Source organism: Cladophialophora psammophila (genome assembly GCF_000585535.1).
Source record: "Cladophialophora psammophila CBS 110553 chromosome Unknown aczJe-supercont1.1, whole genome shotgun sequence".
Lineage (NCBI taxonomy): Eukaryota > Fungi > Ascomycota > Eurotiomycetes > Chaetothyriales > Herpotrichiellaceae > Cladophialophora > Cladophialophora psammophila.
The window spans coordinates 1,674,968-1,690,952 of record NW_006912922.1 but is presented as its reverse complement, the minus strand read 5'-3'; the positions used below and the strand labels follow the sequence as shown (position 1 = coordinate 1,690,952).

The window sequence follows — 15,985 nt, the reverse complement described above, 5'->3', positions numbered from 1 at the left end:
AGATATTAGTATTAGCACTCCGTATGGGGGCAGAGTGACCTCATTTGCCTCATCTGGCTCCCTGGGGATCTAAGCGTGGTGACTGGGAGTTAGGGGTTTACTTGTAGAAGTTAAGTAACAGAATGTTCTGGGCCGCCAGCCGCGAAGCCGATATGGCCGAGTGGGTGGCCAACCAGAGGACGCCAGGGCCAAACTAAGCCCACTAGCCGCCTACACAAGCCTGCCTGCGCTTTCGGGCCTTGACGCTGCTCCCTCCACGAATTCTAACACCCATTTTATTTATCAACCCTCGATTACCTACATACTGTCCTCACCTCACCGTCGCACCTCCACCATATCTTAGATGCTACAATCTATGTGCTACTTGGTTTAATTCTGCTGTCTGAGTCCGTCCGCACCCGTCGCCTTTCCAGCAGGTCAGTTCCTATCCAGCCCTTCCGCACGGTGACGCAACGTGTTTCACCATCCACGCCCCATGCGACATTTCCATCGTTTGCAAATAATCGCTCTTGTTTAGCTTGCTTGACCTCCAACCTACTGCTGGACGATTTTGCTGACCGCTGACCCTCTCTCTGCTGCAGGCGAGACGAAGGAACCCGTCGCACAAATACACCCCCATGCACAGGCGCTGCTTGTCACCTATCCCTACCATCCCATCGCACGAAGCCGGCCGATCCAGCGACATCGCGCCCCCATATCTGAAGGTGGATTTTACCTGAGCATACTTCCAGTGTGCTCCTTTCAGACTGCCCTCGATTAAAGTCGCCAAAACGCATTCCTCAAAGCGGCTGCTTATCTCACTCCTCAAACCTCCTTGACCCGCTCGTTTCGCTCTCCGACCATTTCTCTGCGACCTGCCATATTATCTGCCAGGCCGAGAATTCAATGGGCCAACAACAGTCAAAAAGCAGCGATGGTACCAGAACCCCACTAAAGAGCGGCTCCTCCTCCAATCTTCCGGAAACTCTACAGCAGTATCCCTCCATATCCAAATCCGACACCAGAGAGAGTGCCTCGAGGTCCATTCGGTCTTCCATTCGAAGCAAGATAAAGAGCTCGGGAGATGACAAGACCAACGACAGCCCCAGGGCCTCAGGGTCAACTCTTGCGGGGTCAGACGGCCCAAATAACGACAGGGCTGACGCTAGTTCGATTGCGAGTGGCCGTTCGGCTTCCTCTCGGCCGCCCAGAGAGAAAATCACAAACAATCCGCTGGTAGAGTCTCCCACGTCGCCTCCCGACGAGGACGAAGCTCCATCACCAGGTGCCAATACGCCTGCCAGGCCTCCGTCCCCAACCCAGTCCAAGTCCGTGGGTAAAGGTCACAAATCGGTAGATCGTGCTCAGAGGACTGGGGAGGTAGGAGCGGTGTCTGAGGAAGCTCCTCACCAGGCCCATGTCCACTCTTCCACACAAAAGGCGGGTGATTCTATCTTGGTTAAGCGGGAGAATCAGATCAACCCGCGAGCTCCGGAGACCAAGGCCTCATTGCGGGCCAAGCTGGCAGAGCTGCCAGGTGCTTCTCCAGGAGGTGGTATGGGCATGAGTGAAGTGAATGACATGGACCTGGACGACATGATTTCCCGTCTCCTGGATGCTGGGTATACCACCAAGGTGACAAAGGCTGTCTGCCTCAAGAACGCCGAAATCACGGCAATTTGTACCGCCGTTCGAGAAGTGTTGCTATCTCAACCAGCGCTGTTGGAGCTCACTGCACCGGTCAAAATCGTGGGGGATATTCACGGGCAGTACAATGATCTGATCCGACTTTTCGAAATGTGCGGCTTTCCCCCCAATGCGAACTATCTTTTCCTGGGCGATTACGTCGATCGGGGGAAACAGTCTCTCGAGACAATTCTACTCTTGTTCTGCTACAAGCTCAAATATCCGGAAAACTTCTTCATCCTTCGCGGTAATCATGAGTGTGCTAACGTCACTCGCGTTTACGGTTTCTATGACGAGTGCAAGCGAAGGTGCAACATCAAGATCTGGAAAACATTCATTGATACTTTCAATTGTCTACCCATTGCTGCGATTGTGGCGGACAAGATCTTCTGTGTCCATGGCGGGCTATCCCCGTCGCTGTCCCATATGGACGACATCCGACAGATTGCTCGACCAACAGACGTTCCTGATTATGGGCTGCTGAACGATCTATTGTGGAGCGATCCGGCCGATATGGATCAAGATTGGGAGTCAAACGAACGGGGAGTGAGCTACTGCTTTGGGAAAAAGGTGATTGTCGACTTTCTTGCGCGGCATGATTTCGACCTGGTTTGTCGGGCTCATATGGTTGTTGAGGATGGATACGAATTCTTCAATGACCGGTTGCTGGTCACGGTCTTTTCTGCACCCAACGTAAGTGTGCCAAATTGATCGAGAAAATATCGCTAACCATGTGCCTAGTATTGCGGCGAGTTCGACAATTGGGGGGCAGTGATGTCGGTGTCCAGTAATTTATTGTGCAGTTTTGAGTTGCTGAAGCCCCTAGATTCGAGTGCTCTGAAGAGCCATATCAAGAAGGGCCGAAACGCTCGCCAGAATATGCTCAACAGTCCGGTATGTGTTCAAGTTTTGTTTCCAAATTAGAATGAGGGCTAATAAATCTCTTAGCCAGCACAAGTGTCCGCTCAGAGCTTTTAGGAGGCCCCGAACCGAAAAGAAAGAAATCATTCCCAATCGTTCTTGCGCTTGCCATGAGCCGGATTTCCGGCAACGTCAGCCTTGCAGGTCACACCCTACACAGAAAATAGGGCAAAAACCGGGTGGATGAACAGGGCGTGGTTGGGTGCAAGATCTCCCGACTTTGCCCTGTCGGCCTGGTGCTATTTCGATTGATTCTAGTTCAATAGGCGTCGGTTGGCGCAAACGGATTGTTCCAACGCACAGAGAGACACAGGGAGCTCTAGGAAGCTACCTCTTCGGAAAAGCGAATCGGTTTTCCTCCCGGTATTTGGATTTCGATCGACGCGAGTCGAGTCGAACTAGAGGAGCAGAGATTTTGCCGTCTTGCTGGGAATGTATTACTGAGGCCTGAAGGGCCGGATTAAACTGGAGGGCATGGACCCAGAGAAAGACAAGCAGCTGATATTTGGAGCTTTAGGAAGCAAGAAGTCTACGTCCAGTGATGACCTAACGCTACGGGGGACGCAATAGAATTTCTCCAATCCCACTGGAATTGAATTGTTTCACATTGAAAGGATGCTGCTCACTTTCAGGATTGGCCTCCAGGTCGAAGTGGCCGGCTTGCCGGGTTGTATGTGGCCAGACGCGCCAGGCCTGAGGACGTGGATGGTAAGAGGCACGACCGCGTCAAACTTTCAGGTTTTGTGTGGGAGGAGCAGGAACATCAATGGCAGCAAACCACAAGCCTATCAACAAGGCAGGACAGCGTAGAGACTCACCAGACAGGGCTCTCGCCCTTTGCTCCACCTGAGCGGCCGCCCAATTCCAATCTGGCTGCGGAGCACATTGGCAACCCTCCACAACGAGACATGCCGCCCCGTCTTTGGCTGTACCACTGCTAGCGAGTAGTTCAACTGCACTGCGCCATTGCTGCTCAGAGTATCAGCACCACCAGACTCCAGTAGCCCTGGTTTCGACCTCTGTTCCGACACCGCATTATGGCAAAAGAGACCTCTCCTCCGCCTCACTGCATGCTTTGACTCAGCAAGCTCACTGTACCGTGCGCCCGTTGTCGATCTCCGCTCCAGAGAACGCAAACGAAAGCTCCGCTGCCGCCTGCCGTCCACCCACCGCATCTTACTTTCCTTCTACAGCAGCGGCAACAGGATCCGGTGCATATTTCTACGACTCAGATTTCACAATCTCAATCTGCCATTTTGATCCCCCATAAAGTGGCCTTCGAGGCCAATCTCCAATGCCGTCATGAAAGCCGGACCGCTTCTCATCCAGTGGCACCATGAGAGCCAGCCGATCTATTCGGTCCATTTCGATCCCCATGGCAAAGGGAGGCTAGCTACGGCTGGAAAGTGAGTTCTCTCAATTGCAACAATGGCCCGCATGTTTGCTAACAAAAACAGTGATAACAATGTTCGGGTACGACCTATTCCTCCCTTCGCTAATTTTCATTGATTCAAGTCGCTGATGTGGGAGGGAAAAAAGTTATGGAGCATTGAAGCTCAAGGCGAAGAGAGAAAAGTCACATACCTATCCACCCTCACCAGACACACTCAACCCGTCAATGTCGTCCGATTTTGCCCCAAAGGTTAGTCTTCCAAAGTAGGCAAAGTAGGGTTGGGCACTGGTTGCTGACGAGGAGGCAGGCGAGATGCTGGCTTCAGCCGGTGATGATGGCAACGTCCTCCTTTGGGTACCCTCTGAATCGTCCATGGCCACCTTGACCGATGAACATGCCGATGATAAGGAAACATGGAGGATCAAACACATGTGCAGGACGTCGACTGGAGCAGAAATATATGATCTGGCCTGGTCTCCAGACGGTCAATATTTCATCACAGGCGGCGTTGACAACACGGCAAGGATCTTTAATGCTCATACTGGTATGTGAAAAAGACACCCTCACAAATATCACATGGCTAACGTTGTCCCAGGGACCATGATCCGCCAAATAGCAGAACATAGCCATTTCGTACAAGGTGTGGCTTGGGACCCTCTCAATGAGTTCGTTGCGACTCAATCATCGGATCGGTCGGTCCACATCTATGCCCTCAAGCTCAAAGATGGCACACCCACGCTTTCGACGCATGGGAAGTTCAACAAGATGGATCTCCCCGGGCGACGGATATCGTCCAACAGTCCAGCTCCGGCTGAGATGACGAACCGTGCCTCGAATTCAAGTGCCACCAATCTTGCCATCGCCTCCCCTGCCCCTTCAAATCCCGGAACCCCTTTAACCACACCTCTACCGATGGATCCTCCCCTCCTGACCTCGAGCCGGCGATCATCTTTCGGCTCGTCACCATCGTTCCGACGATCTGCTTCGCCGGCGCCTTCATTACCGCTGCCAGCTGTCAGACCAGAAATCTCGTCTCCAAGCCTCAATGCCGCAATGGGTCTGGCCGTCAAGAACACGAATCTCTATCATAATGAAACCATGACCTCCTTCTTCCGTCGTCTCACGTTCTCACCGGACGGCAGCCTGTTGTTTACACCTGCCGGACACTATAAGACCAGTTTTCCAACCGCGTCCGATCCGATCAAGACTACAGACGACATCACAAATACCGTCTACATCTACACCCGGGCTGGCTTCAATAAGCCACCAGTGGCGCACCTTCCAGGGCACAAAAAGCCATCCGTGGCCGTCAAATGCTCCCCTATTCTGTATACCTTGCGGTCCACCACGAAACCAACAAACCATATCACTATCGATACGTCGTCAGCAAGCGAAGAGATACCGCTCTTACCAGATCCCATAGTCCCACAGACTCCTACGACGGTGATGGAGCCTCCCCCTTTGTCAGCCACAACTCCTGGTCCCGACTCCATGTCCGCTCCTTCACCGAAGCCGTCGACCGACGGCGAGCCTGCCAGCCCAGCGCCGACTCCAGCCTTCTCCCTGCCCTATCGGATGATCTATGCCGTAGCAACGCAGGATGCGGTGTTTGTCTACGATACGCAGCAGACAACACCTATTTGTGTTGTGAGCAACCTTCATTACGCCACATTCTCAGATTTGACTTGGTAAGTCCAGAACATCTCGGCCCATGAATGCTGCTGACAAGTTCACGTAGGTCAAACGACGGCCTGACACTACTAATGTCCTCTACGGATGGCTTTTGCTCGACTTTGGCGTTCGCACCCGGTGAATTGGGGCAAGTATACACAGGGCCCCATCCGACGTACAACCATCCGGTTGTTACAACCTCGATTCCTTTGCCAACTTCTTCTGCAAACTCAACACCAGTTCCGACACCTACGGCTACCGCATCTCCTTCGCTCACAAAAGCATCTCCTGTTCCTGTACCACCATCACACCCTTCACCGGCACCGTTTATTCTTCGTCCCGGAAGTCCAACGAGATCCAACTCACAGTCATCGATAGCTACAATGACGTCTATCCAAACCTCAGGCCTTCCCAATAATGCTACTCCCACCATGGGGCATGTACCCCTGGTAACCGCCACCAACTCTGGACCTCCGATAGCTATTCCACCCATGACGACGCCCCCCCAGACACCTGCAAGTATTCATGGTGGCCACCACTCTGCAACAAGCTCGATTAGTGGTTCGGTCTTGGGCAAGAGAGACGGGGCAACAAGCGAAAGTGAAAAGGAGGAAAGCAAGTCGAAGAGACGTCGGATTGCCCCCACGCTTGTTGGTCCTTCGGGCTCGAGTGAGAATGCCAAGGAGGGGATGAATTAAATTGCTATTAGCTTTCGATTCTTTCCGTTTGTACCTGGGTGTTTTTGTTATTTATTCACATGTCTATGGGCTGATTTTGCAGCCCCTGATGGTCTAGCACGGCGTCAAGCATGTATCGCTGGGAAGCAGCCTGTTTTGCTGCAAAGGGCGGGAATTTGGTAGAATGGAACTTGATTGGCAGCAGAATGTAGCAAAATATGATCGTGGGTACTCAGTCCCGCTGGACTTTGCCTGCTTGTACTGAGATATCTGCCTGTATCGTCGGTGAGGGGCTCGGGCATGTGAGTTCGCGTCATTGTCGCGTGACTGAGCCGGCTCGCAGCGCAGGGACTCCATACATCGTCATTTTGTAAGTGACATTTCCGATTCTGCATCATATCCACCTCTCAAACTTCGCAACAATGGTGGCAAATAGACAACCCCCTCAAATTCCTCCAAACGGCTGAGTGTTCAGAGCGGGAGTCACTGATGCGCAGTCTCAACCGGCCTGTCTCTTGACCTCCGCAATTTACCATGGGTGTCACCGGCCTGTGGACCGTCGTTGCCCCCACCGCCCGTCCAACCCAACTCGCCTCGCTCAACCGCAAACGTCTCGCCGTCGACGCCTCCATCTGGATTTACCAGTTTCTCAAGGCCGTCCGAGACAAAGAGGGCAATGCTCTACGCAACAGCCACGTCGTTGGCTTCTTCCGGCGCATATGTAAACTGCTCTACTTTGGCATTAAACCTGTGTTTGTGTTCGATGGTGGGGCGCCGGTCTTGAAGAGAGAGACGATTCGGAAGAGGAAGAGGAGACGGGAAGGGAGACGAGAGGATGCGGCGAGGACTGCGGGGAAGTTGCTCGCCGTGCAGGTTGCGAGGGCCGCTGAGGAAGAAGAGAGGAGGAGAAGGGCGGAGCGGCAGAGGACACCGGAGGAGGAGTTGCCTCCAGATCAAGAGCTGGTGTACGTTGAGGAGCTGGGCATGACAAAACAAGAACGGGCAGCCGGCCGAGGTGAAAAATTCAGGAAAAAAGATCAGTATCATCTGCCGGATTTGGAGGGGAGTATCGCGGAGATGGGTGCGCCGAACGATCCAAGAATCATGTCTCAAGCCGAGTTGGAAGAGTATGCGCGGCAATTTCATTCGGGTGAGGACATCAATCTCTACGATTTCAGCAAGATCGATTTCGAGAGCCCCTTCTTTCTGTCGCTACCGGCTGGAGACAGGTATAACATCCTCAACGCAGCGAGGTTGAGGTCGAGATTGAGGATGGGTTACTCCAAGGAACAGCTCGATGGAATGTTTCCCGATCGTATGGCGTTCTCCAAGTTCCAGATTGAGAGGGTCAAGGAGAGAAATGAGTTGACGCAACGACTTATGCACTTGAACGGCATGGTGGAGGGAGACTTTTTGAGGGAAGGCGGTGGCAGGATTGCTGGCGAGAAGGGAAAGGAGTATATTTTGGTGAAGAATGAAGGGGTGGAAGGCGGATGGGCTCTGGGTGTGGTGTCGAATAGACAGGGCGCCAAAAAAGAGGATGCGATCGATCTGGATGATGAGGGAAAGTCAGATGTGGATTTCAGCGCCGACTCGGATCAAGAAGAATTTGAAGATGTCGCGATCGAAGGCCTCAATCGGCTTCCAAAGACATGGGCGCGGAAGAGGAAGGCTGGCGTGGATTATGACATGTCATACGAAGAGGTGGCAGAAGAGATTGCGAGAAAAAGGAAAGCCGTCTATGAGGCAAGGAGGGCTGCCACGAACACTACTGACACTGCTCCCAAGGTCGTACGGGCTGTTCCTCCTCCAACCGTTCAGAGCACCACTCTGGAGACGGCTGAAGAATCACTTTTTGTCCCGGAAGACAAAACGGGGGCTGAGGACGAGGACGATTTGTTTGAAGATGTACTCCCTTTGTCCCCTGAGCCCGAAGATGACGAGGACCTGCAACGCGCCATAGCAATGTCTTTAGAGCGGCCCACCGATGACGACCAACGGGGTGATGGATGGGTCGCCGGCGCAGCTTCAGAGGGACCTACGCTCGAGTCCGGGGAAGAAGATGGCTTCGACCTGCAAGCCGCCCTCGCAGAGTCAAGACGAACCAAAGTCAAACCAAGAACGAACGTCGGAGACAGAAGTCCAACGTCATCCAGGGTGATAACCACTGCCACGACAAAATTTGATGGCCCCTTGCCCTTTGAGTCCCTCAACCTCGGACAGTCGTTGCTGGGGAAGAAGAAATCTAAAAAGATTGAAGAAGATCTATCAGGTGGGTTCGATCGAGATCTTGGGGAAGATGCTTTTCGCAGGGAGAGGCCTCCTCAGCCGATGCCTGAATGGTTCAATGCTACTCCGAATGTCAAGGATATGAGATCCAAGACTACTGCTGCAGATGACTTCCATGTCGCGCATGGAGAAGATGCCGGTCGATGGAATACAATTCGGCGCCACGATGCCAAAGAGGTGGTCGCCCTCGAGGCTGAGGATGAGCAAGGTAGGAGTCAACGTCCAATTGATCTGGACGACGAGGAGGAGGAGGAGCAGTTGATAAATCCAGCATCTCCGGAAGCTGCCGATGAGCCTATCTCACCTAGCCACTTTGAACCTACTGAGATTCAAGACTTCGAAGATGCAGAAAAAAGACAACGAGACGAAGAGCGCGAGAAACGATACGAGATGGCACGACAAATTGCAGCTGAGAACCAATTTGAGGAAGAAAAACAACTGACGATGGGTGAAATGGCGGAAGCGTCACTGGCGCAACCTCCTCAAACGCCTGCTGCCCCTCAGTATCGGCCCAAACCTGCTGCCGCCAAAAACGTCGCTGCCGAAGAGAGCGATTTTGAAGAAGTCGAATGGAGTGAGTCGGACCATGAACAACCTGTACAACCAACAAGCCCAGGATCGCTCGGTACCATTGAAGATCAGTCTCCCCAGCCTCAGCGTGAAGCAGGAGCTGCGGAGGATGAGAGCGAAGATTTTGAAGATGTGGACATGGAGCCCGCGGTCGCACCAATCCCAGGCCAAAACACGACCGTCGTCTCTCCTAGTCATCTTACTGCAACACGGCTTCCAGGCCTTCGCAGCGAACCCGCCGGAGAATCCAGCATCATGGACGTTCCAGAAGTAGCCCCAGTCGAAGAAGAAGAATTCGACTACCTCTCTGCTTCAGAGGAAGAACTCATGCGTCAACTAGCTGAGGAAGCCGAAGAACACTCCCGCTTCACGTCCGCCCTCAACAATGCGAAAGCCCCCTCGGCTGAAGAAGCCATGCGCGACTTCGATGCCGAGCTCAAAGCCTTGCGTTCCCAGCAGAAACGGGACCGCCGAGACGCGGACGAGGTCACACAGACGATGATCCAAGAATGTCAGGCATTGTTGAGACTGTTCGGTCTACCATACATCACCGCCCCCATGGAAGCCGAAGCGCAATGCGCTGAACTTGTCCGCCTGGGTCTGGTGGATGGGATCGTCACAGACGACTCGGACATCTTCCTCTTCGGAGGGACCAGGATATACAAGAACATGTTCAGCGCAGCGAAGTACGTCGAGTGCTATCTCTCCTCAGACCTTGAGAAGGAATTCCTGCTGGATCGAAAGAGACTGATCAGGTTCGCACATTTGTTGGGCAGTGATTACACCGAGGGGATTCCGGGGGTGGGACCTGTCACAGCGCTGGAGATTCTCACCGATTTTAGGGATTTAGTGGAGTTCAAGGCGTGGTGTGAGAGAGTCCAACTTGGCAGACCGCAGGATGTAGAAAATCAACTGACCACGCCCTTCCGGAGGAAATTTCGGAAAACGGTACAGAAACGTCTCCTCTTGCCCTCGGGGTTCCCCGACCTGAGGGTCGACGAAGCGTACCTGAATCCAGAGGTGGATTCGAATCCGGAGCAGTTTCAATGGGGTGTGCCGGATTTGGACAAGCTACGAGGCTTCCTGATGGCGACGATCGGGTGGTCGCAGGAAAGGACCGATGAGGTCTTGGTCCCGGTGATTCGCGATATCAATCGACGGGAGGTGGAGGGAACGCAGAGCAACATTACGCGCTTTTTCTCTGGAACAGTCGGTGTGGGTGGAAGGGGTATCAACGGGAACCCAGGGATCGGTAGCAGCAGAGCACTTGCTGTGGGTGGTGAGGGGATTGGCCAGGCCCAGGCGCAAGTGGAGGCGATGGCACCTAGAAATCGCACAGGCAAGGAATCGGGCCGGATGAGGAATGCGTATAAAAGGCTCAGAGGGGAAGCGGAGAAACGGAGGAAGAGACGAGTGGAGGATGAAGCGGAAGAGGACGAGGACGAGGATGAGGATGAAAATGGACCTGATGTGGAAATCCTTGACGGGCTCGGCGAGATCCAAGGTATTGAAGATGGTGAAAACCAGCCTGACGCAGAAGACCACCCTGCCTCCAGACCCGGTCCATCTGTGGGCGGTCACGTTGATGACGAAGACGACGACGGAGAGTTTGCCGGAGACGAAGCCCCGTCTAAACGCTCGTCAAATTCGAAGTCCAAGTTCAAAGCGAAGACGAAGGCCAAGACCAAACCCCAGACTCCCACGACGAAACCACCATCAAAGGTGACCAAGAAAAGCACGAGGAAGAGACCAGTCGAAGACGAAGACTAAGGATTAGTAGTGTCTCTCGCGCTCTGTCTGCATCTCTTTCCCCTCCTCTCGTTCCAGCTCAGAAGACTATTACATCCACACCCCTTGAACGTCATGGTAGCCCACCTCTCTTGCTCCAACCCTGTTTAGCTTCAGGAGCCCGCGCCGTCCGGACGGCAGGATTCTAGCTAAGGATCGCAACAGTCGCGGTACCGCTCACTCCAACAACCACTGCACCAAATACCTTCGTAATTGTTAGAAAATAGAATAGCAAATACGAAGACTGCTTACGGCGAAGAGTATTCGAAACCAAAATCGATTCTCAAATTCGACAAATCTCGACTCCACGCTTGTGTTGAGGGCGGTGATTTGTGCAGAGACGGTTTTGGTGAAGCTTTTCATCTGCGTGTTGAGGTTTTGATCGAGGTGTTTCATCTCTGATCGAAGGTGTGTCACATCAGATTTGAGCAGTGCCATGTCAGATTTCAGCTATGTCATGTCAGACTTGAGGGTTGTCATGTCCGATTTCGTCGCCGTCATCTCTGATTTCGTCGCTGTTAACTCTGATTTTATCATCGTTAAACCCGAGTGAAAACGGTTGACGTTGTCTTCGAAAGATGCCCTGAGAGAGGTAGAAGTGGTGTCTCTATCACCCCAGAGCGAACCTATAGACCTGTTAACGGCTTCACGATCCAAGCTGAGTGATGTGTCTTACGCGTCATTGGCTGGAAAGTACCGATTTGGGAGATGATATTCTGGGTCAAACGTGTTGCTTGATGGAGTGTGCGACCCTGTCTGAGCCGGAAAGATTGACGGGGCATTTTGAATATGATGCAGGATTTTGAAGTAGCGTCGGTAAAGGTGAGCTGAGGAAGGTGAGCCCGGGGTGGATTTTGGTTCCCAAGACTGCAGGCGGAGGGTGAGCTGGCCGTGGATTTACCTTCTGTTGGGGAGAGGAAACTCCAAATAGAGCTTTTTCTGAGGGAAGGTTTGGGTATCCTTGCTTTCGATTTCAGTGTTTTGTCCGGCTTTCAATGCCGGGTTTTGCAATGGCAAGCGGTTTCATGTGGAGTTCGCCCGGTACATGGCTCGATGCACAGATATGCATGCCCGGTGTCACGGCCTATCCATCCTCCTGTTCAGCTCCGGATGCATGAGTTCATGGTCCTCGAGCACTTCTTTTGCCCTCTGTTTGTTGTAAAATCCTTCACTCGCGTAGCCCGAATAGTCGAATGCACAACACCAGGGACACCGATACTGAAAGCCCGATTCTGCATAGAACCACATCAAGACATCGTACCAGTTGACACTCGGTTTATCAAACTCCTCGGCTGACATCTGCTTGTTCCAATACTCTCCCGCAGTACTGGGCAGAAACTTGAAACATGCACGACATAGCCTCATGTGTGGCGGTATGAAATTGTTTTTCCGCTCGAGAAGGCGGTAGAGGCCGTCCTTGTCACGGTAGCCGCGCCACGGGGAGAGCACGTTCTTTTGGGCGGCGATGCGCGCCATGGTTTTGCAGGTCAGGGCCAGGGATACTTGGAAGTAAGGGATTTTGACCTTTTTCAAGATGTCGGTGAGGAGCTCGGGCGGAAGCTGGAGGAATTTACTCTCGGTCTGTGCAGAAACGGGACTGTCAAGGAGGATAGATTCGGGGATGAAGAAGGGATCGTGGGATTCGGGTTGAGATGGCCTGGGGTGCATGACTGGTTGCTGCGGTTGTTCTGTTTGTTCATTTTGCGTGGATTCTCCTGGGGTTCCCGAACGCTGCTGGTCGGCTTCCGAATTCGAAGGCAAGGTTGAGGGAGTTGCTACGAGGGTTATGGAGGAGAGCACAACGAGTTGCTGCGAGGGAGGAATCCATGCTGCAGAAAGATGTATAGATGCAGAGCCAGAAGGTTGTGTGGCCTCTGTAAGATCTGGCTCGGTGGGCAGCGGATAAAATGAGGTTGAGGTCGCCGGCAATGAATCTGCCATGATGTTGATCTGGTATTGGTGTATGGGAGTTCAATGTGGGAGATGGGAGATCCGAGTTTTGGGAAAGACTGAGAATCTGGGGAAGGGAAGAGGATTGGGCAGCATTGAGGGAGGCGAGGAGGGTGCGGGCGGACAGGCGGGCAGGCGGGACAATTGAGGGGGTTACTGGGTACAAGGCCTGGTGAGCCAAAACTGGGCAAGCTGGTGGGCAAAAATAGGCGACCCGTATTGGGGGAGAGGGAGGGGAGCGAAACCTGGAGGGGGGATTGGAGGGGTTAAAACCCGGAACTGCTTATCGGTGCCCAGCGGTGCCCATCGGTGCCCTGATTAAAACGGCCTAGGTAGGCAATTCTCAAAATCAAGGGACTGCAGGGGGGCTACTACCCAGTACATATGGAGTGTTACATACCCTGAACCCAGTACTATGGGAGCCTCCTAAACCTTCCAAGGTGAACAATTTGGACGGTAAGAGCGCAGTCTACTGTATGATGGCCATTGTGTCCGGACTACTCTGTGCTCAGTATGGACGAGAGGGTCCCTTTTTCTCGAGTCAACTTGAACAGTCTACACTAAGGATTATCTATGATCGAACCAAGGCCCTATTCTCCCATGTTAAGGCCACCGCTCGTACTACATACCATGACCGCAAGGCTGAGGAAGATTCCCCACCACGCGCCAAGCCACATCGGGCAAGACGAGAGTTGGCAACTGCGGAGTTCGCATGTTCGTGTGCCTGGCAGTCTCGCTCGTGCAGAGATTCCAGAGTCCTTCGACCGTCTCCGCTCTCTGCACGGCCTTGCTCTGGCCTGACTCTATCGTGCCACACCTCGACGCAGTCTACCATCCCCGATTCCAGTTTGGCAATCTCTACAATGGCCGAATCTCACCCAGTGGGCGCTCCGCTCGAAGAACAACTGGAATCTGAGTCCGATGCCGAAGAACAACACCAGGACGAAGCTGCAGAATCCACACAAGATGCCACGAGCACAAGCTCGGGGAAGCCCAAAAAGAAAAAGAAGAAGTCCAAGAAATCCAAACTCGTCTCTGCAATCACCAGCAACAAGTCTTCTGAAGAGCCTGCAGACCCCTCCAAGCCCGCCGCAAACTTGTCCAACGATTCGCTAAAGACTCTCCTTGACATGAACCCTTCCCTTAAAGGCGAACTGTCGGGTCTCTCTACTGAGAAAGCGAACGAGTTGCTCAAGAAGATGGACGTCTCACAACTCCTGAGTGGGTTATCATTAACGGGAAAGAATCAAAAGGATATGGCCTCGTACAAGTTCTGGGCGACTCAGCCAGTGCCACGCTTTGACGAGAAGGCAGAGGCGGACAAGCCAGATGGCCCGATCAAAGAAGTTATTCGGGAACAAGTTCCAAAGACTGCCGCCCCTCTCCCCGAAGGCTATGAATGGGTGGAACTAGACTTGACCAACGACGAGGAGATCAAAGAGGTCTACAAGCTTCTTTCCTTACACTATGTCGAGGACGACCATGCCATGTTTCGTTTCAATTATTCCGCCGTCTTTCTGGATTGGGCGCTGAAGTCGCCTGATTGGAAGAAGAGTTGGCACGTCGGTGTTAGGGCAAAAGGGCCAAGTCGACTTCTGGTAGCAACCATCTTCGGCATCCCGATCAAGTTGCGTATACGGCAAAATGTCCTCGATGTGGTGGAAATCAATTTCATGTGCGTCCATAAGAAGCTGCGATCGAGAAGACTGGCCCCGGTGCTCATCAAAGAAGTCACGCGCCGCTGTTATCTGGAGGGTATTTACCAGGCCATTTACACCGGCGGCGTTGTCTTGCCCACACCGGTAGGGAGCTGTCGGTACTTCCACAGGAGTCTTGACTGGTTGAAATTGAACGAAGTCGGCTTCTCTCCTTTACCCCCCAATATGACACAAGCCAAGATGATCGCTCGGAACCAATTACCTCCCAACACCAGCACGCCAGGGTGGCGGCAAATGGAGGAGAAAGACGTCGACGCAATCCACGATCTGTTGTCGCGGTACCTCGAACGATTCGACCTTGTCCAGGTATTTTCAAGAGCCGAGATCGTGCATTGGTTCCTCAACCGCGAGAAGCCAGAGAATCGGGTCGTGTGGTCGTTCGTGGTTGAGGGCAAAGATGGCAAGATCACGGATTTCGGGAGCTTCTACTGCCTCGAAAGCACCATCATCGGTGAAATGAGCAAGAAGCACGAGAAAATTCGCGCGGCCTATCTTTATTACTACGCCACTGAGCAAGCGTTCAATCCCAAGGAGAAAGGGTTGAAGGAGAGACTGTTACAGCTGGGCCAGGACCTCTTGATCGAGGCCAAGAAGGTGCGTTCTTTCCTCGTTACTCTTTTCCCCACAATCTCCCTTGCCGTTCAGGTTTGCTGACATTTGTGCGGGTGACCCAGGCCAAGTTCGACGTTTTCAATGCCCTCACGCTCCACGACAATCCCCTATTTCTGGAACAGTTGAAGTTTGGCGCCGGTGATGGCCAGCTGCATCACTACTTGTACAATTGGCGGACCAAGCCGATCAACGGTGGCATCAACGAGAAGAACATGCCGGATGAGAGCCAGAGGGGCGGGATCGGGATTGTGCTTTTGTGACCGATGTGCAAACCTATGATGGGAGACCCGATTGCCGTGGGAGCAGTGTCGGACCCTCTATGTGACAGAAAGTTGCAAATCCCGAGGGGAAATATTCGCAACATGAAACGTTGATCAGTGCTGCAGTGCAACGGGCGCTGAAAATGCATGATGTTACGGAGCATTCCCCTTCTGTATACGAATCATCACGCCGGGTGACCCCCATTGAAAAGGACGAGAGAAGAGCTAGAATGCTTGCTTCGCGACTTCTTGTCAAAAAAAAAGTGGATATTCCGTCCTCGCAAGCTGGATTTGTTCAACTTCGCTGTATGTGCGATATATTCGTTATATTCCTTTTCTGCATCTCTTTCTCCTCCACCTCTTTTCCCTCAAGGCGATTAGAGTTGCACCCATTCGGTCGGCGCCCTTGCTGATCGTTGGGATCCCAAATAATAGACTTGCCGCTCTATCGAGTGCCATTACGGGTGAACT

At 52.9% G+C, this 15,985-nt stretch overlaps 5 protein-coding genes across 5 annotated transcripts; 4 read left to right on the top strand and 1 right to left on the bottom strand.

Annotated features, from left to right (window-relative positions):
• Positions 1 to 885: 885 nt before the first annotated feature.
• A1O5_00599 (protein phosphatase) lies at positions 886 to 2,643 on the top strand (the record flags this gene model as incomplete). Its single annotated transcript, XM_007741218.1, has 3 exons — positions 886 to 2,358; positions 2,407 to 2,559; positions 2,614 to 2,643. The coding sequence occupies 3 exons, from the start codon at positions 886 to 888 to the stop codon at positions 2,641 to 2,643; spliced, it is 1,656 nt and encodes a 551-aa protein (XP_007739408.1).
• Positions 2,644 to 3,888: 1,245 nt separating this feature from the next.
• Positions 3,889 to 6,348, top strand: A1O5_00598 (chromatin assembly factor 1 subunit B; the record flags this gene model as incomplete). The annotated part of the gene is made up of 6 exons (XM_007741217.1): positions 3,889 to 3,992; positions 4,044 to 4,059; positions 4,126 to 4,228; positions 4,287 to 4,523; positions 4,575 to 5,667; positions 5,718 to 6,348. 6 exons carry the CDS (start codon positions 3,889 to 3,891, stop codon positions 6,346 to 6,348), a joined length of 2,184 nt encoding a protein of 727 aa, XP_007739407.1.
• A 513-nt stretch (positions 6,349 to 6,861) lies between these two features.
• On the top strand, positions 6,862 to 10,956 carry A1O5_00597 (DNA excision repair protein ERCC-5; the record flags this gene model as incomplete). The annotated part of the gene is made up of 1 exon (XM_007741216.1): positions 6,862 to 10,956. The coding sequence occupies one exon, from the start codon at positions 6,862 to 6,864 to the stop codon at positions 10,954 to 10,956; it is 4,095 nt and encodes a 1,364-aa protein (XP_007739406.1).
• Positions 10,957 to 12,051: 1,095 nt separating this feature from the next.
• A1O5_00596 (uncharacterized protein) lies at positions 12,052 to 12,915 on the bottom strand (the record flags this gene model as incomplete). The annotated part of the gene is made up of 1 exon (XM_007741215.1): positions 12,052 to 12,915. One exon carries the CDS (start codon positions 12,913 to 12,915, stop codon positions 12,052 to 12,054), a length of 864 nt encoding a protein of 287 aa, XP_007739405.1.
• An 872-nt stretch (positions 12,916 to 13,787) lies between these two features.
• Positions 13,788 to 15,514, top strand: A1O5_00595 (glycylpeptide N-tetradecanoyltransferase; the record flags this gene model as incomplete). Its single annotated transcript, XM_007741214.1, has 2 exons — positions 13,788 to 15,236; positions 15,317 to 15,514. 2 exons carry the CDS (start codon positions 13,788 to 13,790, stop codon positions 15,512 to 15,514), a joined length of 1,647 nt encoding a protein of 548 aa, XP_007739404.1.
• Between the last annotated feature and the right edge of the window lie 471 nt (positions 15,515 to 15,985).